The following is an 11,065-nucleotide window of genomic DNA, read 5'->3' as shown; positions in this document are numbered from 1 at the left end:
TGCCCTTATGACCTCAGGGTCAGCTCTCTCATCTTCCACAGGAGGTGAGGGCAGGGGTTAGGGGTAGAGGGCATCTCTCTGGCGAGCATGCTACCCTATGGAAGATGTGGGGCAGGGCTAAATCTCTCATGCTCATGTTTTAGGCTCTGTCGCCAGTGCCCCTGTCAACAGGATCATCTCTACTGTGCTGCCCAGGCAAGCTGCAGGGCCCATTTTCCTGAGTGCTGCATCTGGTAACCGGGAGGGTCAACTCTCCCTAGTGTTGTAGTCAGAGAGGGACGGGACCAACTCGTGCAGCCCTATCTTCTCGGCCTTTGGTGGTACAGGACCCAAGGACATCAACACAGTGCAGCAGGGTCGGGAACCCAGACATGGGTCTTGGCAGCAGCCCAGGCGCGGACATCACCTTGTGGCACTGGATTGGTCCTCGAGCAGGTAGCCCCTGGTTTTCACATGGGTATCCTTCTCCTGCTCAGTATTAATGGCACTGGTTAGGGTCCTGCTTTCTCCTCTCGAACCCAATTTTAAATCACGACATATCATGACCTAAATAAAACATTTCAATTATTTTTGAAAATGTACTTAATAACACATGAAAATTTAAGAGTATTTCCTAGAGCTATGATCCCTTTTCAGGACCCAGAAAGAGTGAAGGGCAATCTAGAAAGGCTTTACAAGAGGTAGGGTGTGAAAAAGGTCAGAATACGTGGTGTGAAAGTCTCAAAAATTGGGGAGGAAAAGGGAATTGGGGATTGGTATGTACAGTAAAAAGATTGCTTTAAAAATGAAATGAAACAAATTCTCAAAATTAATAAAAATCAATTTATTTAAAAGAAGAAAAGATAATAATTCCAAAAGCAGCTGTTAACAAGGTGAGAAAATCTTGCTTTTCTAACATCCTTAAACTCCCCAGTAAGCACCTTGTTCTGAACGGGGAAGGCTGTAACTAATGGTGGCTTGCCAGCCTGCTGAACATATAGCTTCCTTTTCTCTTAATCGCCTAACTGCTCTCATCCCTTTAGGGATCTGCTGTCTCAGGTGATTCTATGTGCTGTTCTCCTGAGTGGGATTTCCTTTTTTCTCGTCACCCAGAGGGGCTGTTGATGGGACTCAGCAGACCACAACACCAGGAGAGTGCAGAATGACCCTTCCTCAAGCCTTGAAAACAATCTTCTGAAGGAGAGGCTGTTCTCTGAGCAAGGCTAGGGAGGAAACTTCCCTCAGTTCTGCCAGTGTGACATAAGTTTTGTGAGGTAATTTAAGAACTATATCTCAGGATACCCCCTCACAAATCTCACTTGAGGGTATCTTATGGAAACTTGCTACTGTCCATGAACAGGGTACGATGTTGGGTGATCTTTAAAATAGGACATGGGTTCAAGACAAATGGCCCAGTGATTAAATTATTTGCTGCTTGTGCAGAAGACAAAGGTTCAGTTCTCAGCAACTACACCAGGCAGCTTTCCACTTTCTATAATTCTAGTTCCAGTGGATCTGATGTCCTCTTGTGGACACTGTGGTTGCCTGAATGCACTTGGTGCACACAACACACTTGCTGGCACTCACACAAGGACACAAATGAAAATAAATCTTTTAAAAATGTGTAGACATAGCATTAGCTTGGTGAGCTGTGAGTTAAGTGAGATAATAAAAAAACATTTCTTATTGGTTTCTAACAAGAGCACAGATGTGCACATGTTCAAAGTCATGCCTTTGGATGTGTTGAAGTCAACGTTTTGGGCAGGATTCCTTCCTGGGCCACTATAGGGGCTTTTTGTTATCATGCTTTTCAGAAAACCCACATAGAGATGATCCCCATGAGGTAACCCAATTAGAGATCCCCAAATGGGAACATGGATTAGTCTAAGAACCTGTTTGGCTTATTCTGCAACAGATCTCAGTGGAGATGCAAAACACAGAGTTTGCCTAATGGCTGCTCGCAGACTGCATAGGATGCTGGTAGTATCTTTTCATTCAACCCATCCCACATTCCCAAGCACAGGGCTCCTCAGATCTGTCAGTACCCAGACACCACCACATCAGGATCTCGGCCACCTACTGCCTACCTGAGTCATGGAAGGATTACTTCAATTCACAGTTTCCTTTTTGCCCACTAAAATTAAACTTAAGTTCACAACCTGTGCTATCACTGCAGGTGTTTCATGAGATCTAAGGGGAAAGGGTAGGGATACACTCACAGCTTTATGATTCAAGTGTTTCCTAACTCTTCCACATTGCTTTCAGACTCACTCAAGCTTCAGAAATGGAACACTTTCCACAGCCTCTCCTCGGATACCATCATCTCTCGGTAAGGAGATTCACCCTTGCCCCATTTCCAGTTCCTTTCTTCCCACTGCCTTTCCTCCCTCCACCCTTCTGCTTCCACATTCATAACAGAGATTTCTCTGTCATCTGCTAACAGGCTTTCCATTGCAGATTTTGCCTGATCCTCACAGCTTTAGGACTGCCTCAAACACACGTGATTGTCGGCGCTGCTTCTTTCACTCATCAGTTTGTCCATCTTTCCCCAGGCCATTAAGCCTGACATAGTTGTTGCTGTTAAATCTCACCGATGCTTTTTGTTTCCAGTTTTAGGCGTAGCAGGTTCTCGACCTTCTTGGGTAGTTCATTTCCTTAAAAAATGTGGTTTGATACCATTGCCCTGAGAAAATCAAAATGCCATTTTCTCCACCTGGAAGACAGCTGTGTCTTCAGTCTCCCATCTTACCCCAGATGGGCCACATTGCTGCAGAGTTTTGATACCTCACCTAGCCTAGTGAGGCTCTGAGTCTACCAGGGAGCAGGACGTAAATGGAAGATGCATTAGTCTGTTGGAAGATACTCCTTAAGATCCTCTAAAATATTGACGAGGACCAAAGCTTCTTTTTTTGGAAGCAGAGTTTCTCTGTGTAGCTCTGGATGTCCTGAAACTCACTTTATAGTTGAGATTGGCCCCCAAATCAGAGATCTGCCTGCCTCTGCCTCCTAAGTGCTGGGATTAAAGGTGTGTAACATCACTGCCCAGTGTAAACCTTCCTTTTAGCTTCTAATTTATTTTATAAGCAGAAGATCACTCTGATAGACATCCAGACAAACATTGTAAAAATAGGGAGTGATTATAACTTATGTTTAATTACTAAAAATCTCAAAAATAGCAGAAAATGTTTTGCTGTATATGAAAAGAATTGCATGCTTCATCCACATAAATTTTATTTCACAAGTGTGAGTTACACATGAGACTTGGTAGTGCCTTCTTGGGTATACCGAATCACATGTTGCTCTCCATCTCTGTTACTATATTAGTGCTTCACATAACAATGCCAAGAGAGAAAATAGGTAAACAGAAGACAGAAGAAAACATTTGTAGGTCATATATCTAACAGTGTTAATCTCCAGAATGTGCAAGCAATTTTATTTTTTAATTGATTTTATTGAGCTATGCATTTTTCTCTGCTCCCCTTCCATCCTCTACCCTCCCCTTCAATCCTCTCCCTTGGTCCCCATGCTCTCAATTTACTCAGGCGGTCTTGTCTTTTTCTACTTCCCATGTAGCTTAGATTCATGTATGTCTCTCTTTAGGGTTTTCATTGTTGTCTAGGTTCTCTGGGATTGTGATTTGTAGGCTGGCTTTCTTTGATTTATGTTAAAAAAAACACTTATGAGTGAGTACATATGATAATTGTCTTTCTGGGTCTGGGTCACCTCATTCAATATGATGTTTCTTAGATCCATCCATTTACCTGTAAATTTCAAGATGTCATTATTTTTTCTGCTATGTAGTACTCCATTGTGTAAATGTACCACATTTTCCTTATCCATTTTTCGATCAAGGGGCATTTAGGTTGTTTCCAGGTTCTGTCTATGACAAGCAACACTGCTAGGAACAAAGTTGAGCTCATGTAATTGTGGTATGCTTGAGCATCCTTTGGGTAGATACCCAAAGGAATTTTGGGGTCTTGTGGAAGGTTGTTTCCTAATTTTCTAAGAAATGACCATACTGATATCCATAGGGGCTGTACCAGTTTGCACTCCAACCAGTAATGCAGGAGTGTTACCTTTATCCCAATACGGATTGTAATCATGCCTAAACAGTCAGCAAATGAAAGGCCTTGAATTTGTATCCAGTACACTGTTCTGAATTGTTGGAAAATGTCGGGAACTTGTTGAGCAACAGAATGAGTTGAGAAAAGAATGCACATTAAAGTAACTATCAGAGTGTCTGTAAACTAGAACAAGGTTAGAGAAAAATAAGGTTGTGGCCTTGGCAAGAGGACACCATTGCCATGTGGGGAGAGAAGTCCTAGTGTAGTCTGTTGATCGTCGCTGTGAAGTTCAGAATCTTAACAGAGAACAGAGATATTTATTCTTGGTGTATTGTCTTCAAAAGGATGGGAGAGGGACAGTGACAGAGAGACAGAGATGGATAGAAAGAAACAAAGAGACTGTGACAGAGAGAGCGAGAGCATGTGTGAGAGCAGATCCATGATATTTAGAAATGCAGATGGCAGCGGAGAAACGGGCAGATAAAAGAGGAAACAAAAATCAAAACAGAGTCAAAACACACCATTAACCCCAACAGCAATTGTAATGACCCACAGAGACAAGGATAATGGGGTAGGCACAAATATGGGAAAAGCCCCTCAACTTGGCTTTTGACTGGAGTAGTGATTATAAAAAATTTGGGGGAAGGCCTCACCGGCAATCCTGGAGCACTCTACATAAACCATGGAAGTCTTCAACTCAAATAGTTCTGTATGTGTGTCAAGAAGGCAGAGGTCCACTGTGGTGGCTAGTTTGTCAACTTACAGAAACTAGAGTCATGGAGAGAAAGTGGACCATAGATGAAGAACTGCCTCCACCAGATTGACCTGTAAGCAAGTCTGTGGGGCATTTTTCTTGATTAATGAATGGTTGATGAAATAGAGCCCAGCCCACTGTGGGAAGTGCCTCCTGGGCAACTGGTCCTGGGTTGTATAAGACATGTTTTTCAACAAGCCACAGAAAGACACTGAGCAGCTTTCCTCCATCTTCCCTGCCCCTGCTTCTGTTCAAATGCCTACTCTGACTTCCCCCAATGATGGCCTGAGATTGGGACATGTAAGTCAAATCTACCTTTTCCTCCCTCAGTTGCTTTTGAAGTTTTTATCACAGCCCTATAGAAGCAATAGAGCACACTCACTTAGGTTACCTTTCACATCTATAGAAAACAAAGTATCCAGAGCACCATGATTTGCAAGGGAGTCTCCAGGAATACCATTCAAATCGTCAGTACTGACAGAAATAAACTCCAAGTTCTCTGTTCATTGTAGGGTCTAGTTTTCACCTCAGGGTGTAGTGTCTCTGACAGAAACATGGCTCCCAAGGAAAGACAGAGAGAGAAACTATGCCAATATTGGTCCAGTTTCATCTTCCCCAGTATTCTGATACTGTTAACACATTAGTCAGATGCGTACTTCTGAGAGCACAAGATCTCAGTTTATTCAGAGAATACAGAGTGACAGCCACATGGAAAACAAACAAAAAAACAAAAAAAAAGTTCAAAGAAACAGGTAAACTTAATTTTAATATTTTATTTAATATAAATTGTCAAAAACTCTACATTTTTAAACTTGTAAACAACAAAAGTAAATTGATCATTACACTGGTATTTTAGTTGGTTTTTAAAATTTTGTGCATTATATAATGATGCAAGCATTATGAAAAATAAGTACAAATTTGAAATGTCATATCACAAAAGAATTATGACACCTGAATTACAGCATATTTTAACATTCTTTTTCTTATTAATTTAGAAATATAATGTTACCACCAGAAGAAAATTAATAAAAACAAGTATTACCTGCCTTTCCATTTTCTTATTCCATTTTGCCTGTAAAATATAATTTGAACCCAGGCAGTGGTGGTACACGCCTTTAATCCCAGAACTTGGGAGGTGGAGGCAGGTGGATCTCTCTGAGTTTGAGGTCAGCCTGGCCTACAGAGTGAATTCCAGGACAGGCTTCATTGCTACACGGAGAAACCCCTGTCTCGATAAACCAAAAAAATATATATAGTTTGATACATTTACCAGCATCACTACTAAAAACAAAATTCAATTACTTTTTTTCTGTGGTCAGACTGAAACAAACATGACCTCACTTAAAAAAGAAAAAAAATAAACAAATAAGCCATTGCTTTTACTAATTTTTTTTCAGTAGGACAAAATCATGTGAAAATTATTACTTACAATCTATTCTTTTTGTTACTCAGTGACTGAAATGCAGTTATTTTGACATTTCAACAAATGCTAATTTTGTATTTTTATCATGACTTTGTGATGCAGTATGCATTTACAGAAATTAACAATGTGAGCAAGGTATTTTTTATGTGTCCGTGTTCATGTGTGGGAGAAGGTTCATGCACTTGACTATGTGCCTGTGCGCACACGTATGTGCTCATGCTCACACATGCATGCCAAAAGTCAATATCTGTTTTTTTCCTCTATACACATTTTCTGAGGGCAGATCTCTCACCGAACATAGAATCCACTAAATTGCTAGAATGTCTGGTTTTGTAACCCCAAATGATCTTCCTTCCTCCACATTTTCAACACTGGAGTTACAAGTGTGCTCTTTAATGCTCAGCTTTTTACACAAATGCTAGGTTGGGAGCTGAGCACAGGAGTGATTGTGTGGTAAGCAACTGGGTGACTGAGGCATTTCCTTAGCCCTGTGTAAATTCTTAATTACTGACTTTACATACACCATTTCTAAGTAATTCTAGGATATGCAAACTGAATTTATATTTGTGTTATATTTTGGAGTAGAAATTCAGTTAGACTCAGTACTCAAACATGTCTAGTATGTGTCATACCAAATGGGACACAGCTAATGGAAAAGAGAAGCAAAATGTATATAGGGAATGTTTTATCCAGCTAAGGAAATGTACAGGATTGATAGAACTGGGAGTAGAATAGGAGAACTAAAGTAGGGGGAATATTATGGCAAGGATCCTAAATCCCCACCTAAAAATTCATGTGACAAAGGCTAGACACCCAACGGAAGACTTCATGGGAAGAAGTGGAAACTTTACAGTTGGTCTGCATCAAAGAATTGTCCAATTATATTTATGTTCTTAAGGTTATATCGAAACATCAGAGCCTCTGCTTGCCTGCTTTCCTTGTCCACTACTAAATCTTGATGGTTTCCCCAAAGCAACCAAAACCAGCCTATAGTAACGTAGGGGATAAAAACATTGTCTCATAAAAGAACCCACCACCATATCCTCAAATATAGGCAGAAAAGGCTGTCATTGTCCTGATTTGTGTGGTGTACCAACAATTGAACCAACAGGATGAGCAGAAATATAGCAAACTAGGACTCGATCATCCTGTATTACACGGACACAATGTGATCAGTAAAATGAAATATATCGTAGTAGACAAGAAATACACAGGAATTCTCGAAGTCCTCCAGTTTTTCTAAATTATTATGTATAGGAATTAGTTTACTCATCTATTTTCCCTAAGTGTAATTTCCCTCAATGTAAGAACCTTATATATTACGTGTATGGGTTCAGGAAATAACATTTAGTACTTAAGTAGTACATATCAGATTGAAACGGTGTTAGACTGTGAAATTTACCCTGAGTAAGTGATCCAATTCATGTCATGCCTCCCTGCAACCTGTAGCATTGACTTCAGGTGTAGTTGTACAATAGCAAGCCTCCGTCGATCTAAGCTGCTCTGAAAATGCCATCGTTCATAGCAATGTATAGGGATAGGATAAATCACATATTTTAGCTTCATCAAGGGTGTTAACCTATGCATGATATGCACAAGCATAGGCATTGTGATGGGGTTAACAGCAAAGGACAGGATACGGAGTTGAGTACAACGAATTAGGGCGGGGATAAGAAGAGAGATTGCAGAATCATTTATAAGGCAATGACTTATCTCTAGATGCTTAAGAGTACCAGAGAGATTTAACAGAAGACTTTGAAAGGGCTCAAAGTCATCCCAATACATCGCATTGTTACGAAGATTCAAGATCTTTAGGTGGGAAGCCTGAGGGCACTGGGCTAGAAATCGGAAGTCTCTGTAGGATATTTCACAGGATGGCAGATACAAAAAATCCAGGCTAGGTGGCAAAACTCTGTAGGGAGAAAACAACAATAAAACTTCTGAAGAATGAGGAGTGAATGAGAAAAACTATACCTTTATATCCAGAATAAACCACTTTTCACATGCACTATAAATGGGTATTAATACGTTAATCTGTACTTTGTTTGCTTTATAGTTTTGAGACTCTGAGAAAATTTTTTAGGCAGTAACTTACTATGTAGTCCTGGCTGTCCTGGAACTCACTATAGAGATCATACTGGCACTGAACTCAGAGAATCTGCCCGTCTTTGCTTCCCGAGTGCTGAGATTAAAATCCTGTGCCACCACACCTGGCTGAAAGTTTTGTTTTCAACACTGAGATACAATTTCTTTTAATCTTAATAATGTGTAAAGTGTATTGTAATTGATATTTTAAGAAATATTAAGGGGAAAACTAACACAATTGATTCTTAAAATATTATCCATTGTAGATTTCAGTTCATGTTTTTGTGGAAAGGGATCAGAAAGAGCAGTCAACTGAAAATTACCTTTGGTCAGTCACTAAATACCATCCTCTAATTTCATGGCCTATGCCTTGGTGACTACAAATTAGTAAAGTGGTCTGACATTGTAAACCATTGGCATCTATGATTATGTGCATCAGTGCTATAGAAAAAAGTCTTCCACAATCTCAATTCCTCTTTCTTCCCATATCTAGATGCCTAGTGGTTTTCACCTTTATATTTCTGCACTTATCTTTAAATTGTTGGCCGCTTAATTTTTGTAATTCCACCTCCAGTTTGAAATTCCCCAAAGTGACAAAGTGGAAAGCATAAAAGGTTTTGAGGAGTTTAGGAATACCCATGAATATTTTCTACTTTGTCCCAAGAGTTATCGAGGAAACCCAGAAACCTGCCCAAAACTCTTACCTGAGCACGCTGTCCAAACGATTTTTCAGACAGAATGAAGACAATTTGAGTTCCTTAAGGTTTTCCATACGTTGCAAATGACTAAGGAAATTTTTAAAGACTTTCCCACTCAGAGATCTAAAAGTGACTTTCAGCAGTCTAAGGCTCTTTAGGTGGCTCATCTGAGACAGGATGTTGGTGATATCAGTCAGCGAACCCTTATCAACTGACAATCGATTAACACAGTTGAGATCAAGAAATCTCAGGGTGCGTTTGCACTCACCCAATTTAACAACTTGTAAATCTCGACAGCATATGTGCAAAGCCCCTAAACTCTCCACAGTTTTCCTCACAAGCAAACCCAAAAATTCCTTTTCCATTAAGGAGCCATCTAGGGAAAGATCCACTAGTAATTCTATAGGTCTGGGTAAATGAATTGTGGACTCTGAATCTATAAAACGAAGCTGTCCTTCCATTTTCATGACAGAGTGGTCAGAATAAGTACAAGAATGAAAACAGAAAGGTGATTTGATGCTGACTTGAGGGCATGTGATCCTACAGTGACTGTCTCGCCTTAAATCTAGGATCCTCAGTTTAGGTTTCCTGTAGGGGTAAGAGGAGATAGAATATCTGAGAAATCGCAAATGATAATGAAACACAGTAGGATCAATGATGACATATAGGAACAAATCCTTTTATCCATAGCTGGTACTCCTTGTACTAACTACCAAAATGTCTTTGCCATGAAAATTCATCCCATTCTTCCTCCACTCTTTGTACACTTTAAATCCCCTCCAGTCTTAAAGCTCCTGTCTTTCTCTTAAGTAACACCTGTTACATAAACCCATCAATAACAGATTTCCTAAGGAATATTGAAGACATCAGTCTTTAATGTGTTACCAAGTTTTAGCCGAGTCTCACAAATAAACCTGCAGCATTCACTAGTTTCTCCATCTAAGAGAGTATCAGGCTGTAGTATTACCTCCTATGTCTTACCATGTCTCTATTATACAGTCTTACCAAGAAGCAGTGCTGTTTGCAGGACATACTGGAAGATTCTCAATCATGGCTTTCAGGAGTTCACGATGAGGCTCCTGTACAGTTAATGTTCCAAGATGGAGACAGTAAAAGGGCCAAACTTTCACCATCTCACTCAATATATTCTTATGCCCACCCTTGAAGGCAGCAATGAACAATGGAATAAAAATTTCTCTTGGAATATCCTCCAGACCTTGGATTGCTGCAGACTCATGTCTCAGCAAACACTGTATAGCAAGATCCAACAGAGTTTTGGGGTTCTTTGCAGCCATTTTTGTGAATCTGTATCAGGAGGAGAAATATTTAGAAGTTCTGGGAAAACACAGAGGGTCTTCTTTGCAACCCTGTGCTAGTAAAGAAGAAATGAGTTAAAGAAGAAATCAATCAGATAGCCACCACCAGCTACTTCTACTATAGACACAGATTAGAAATAGACTTGTGAGTTTATAACCGTATGTGTTTATGTGTGTGTTACTATTCTCTCCCCCATGTATATATAGTCTGTGTCTTATAAAATGTCATTAAAATGGGTAGTAAGTAAGCAGAAAACAATTTTGGCCACTTATCTACAAGAATTCCAGTATTTTCCCTCCCCTCAGTAGTATATAAGCTATGACAAAGAAAAAGATAAATCTACAAAGTGGCACAGTAGTAAATATTAAAACATCAAATTAATTGTGATTAAAGAGAAAAAGAATGACATTCTAGCCCTTGATTTGTCTCACCCCATCACTGTATTTGTGGCAGATGAAGACACCAAAACTCTACAAGATACACATGAAGGAAGATGGTTAAAAACTTAAAGTTGACCTGAGAATATTCAGAAACATTAGTCATGAATTAATCCTAAATGTGAAAAAGAAAACATAAAATCAAAATAATGCAGTACAGTTTGGGGCAAAGACTTCAAAACTGTTCAACTCAAAGCTGTATGTCGTCTCACATGTGGAAAGTAAAAATTAAATAGTCAGTATGATCATGGAAGAATGACTTCTAGGGTCTAGGAGAGATGGCAGAGGTCGGGGTGACAAAACAGCTA

At 39.8% G+C, this 11,065-nt stretch overlaps 1 protein-coding gene across 1 annotated transcript; it reads right to left on the bottom strand.

Annotated features, from left to right (window-relative positions):
* Window positions 1-268: 268 nt before the first annotated feature.
* On the bottom strand, window positions 269-10,298 carry LOC119804390 (melanoma antigen preferentially expressed in tumors-like). The gene is made up of 5 exons (XM_038315818.2): window positions 10,009-10,298; window positions 9,010-9,591; window positions 7,623-8,132; window positions 5,180-5,271; window positions 269-468 (listed from the first exon to the last, which is right to left on the bottom strand). The coding sequence occupies exons 1-5, from the start codon at window positions 10,296-10,298 to the stop codon at window positions 269-271; spliced, it is 1,674 nt and encodes a 557-aa protein (XP_038171746.2).
* Window positions 10,299-11,065: the final 767 nt, after the last annotated feature.

The sequence above is a fragment of the Arvicola amphibius genome, chromosome X (genome assembly GCF_903992535.2).
Source record: "Arvicola amphibius chromosome X, mArvAmp1.2, whole genome shotgun sequence".
Lineage (NCBI taxonomy): Eukaryota > Metazoa > Chordata > Mammalia > Rodentia > Cricetidae > Arvicola > Arvicola amphibius.
Note: the sequence above shows the minus strand (reverse complement) of the source record. Positions and strands in the feature narration are given on the sequence as shown.

What these genes read in the sequence shown, in the direction of transcription:
- LOC119804390 (XM_038315818.2), bottom strand. Translation starts at nt 10,298, where the DNA reads ATGGCTGCAAAGAACCCCAAAACTCTGTTGGATCTTGCTATACAGTGT. An exon ending in GCAAACAGCACTGCTTCTTG is followed by an intron (nt 9,592 to 10,008) that starts GTAAGACTGTAT and finishes TTACCCCTACAG; the next exon opens with GAAACCTAAACTGAGGATCC. An exon ending in CGTTTGGACAGCGTGCTCAG is followed by an intron (nt 8,133 to 9,009) that starts GTAAGAGTTTTG and finishes TTCTCCCTACAG; the next exon opens with AGTTTTGCCACCTAGCCTGG.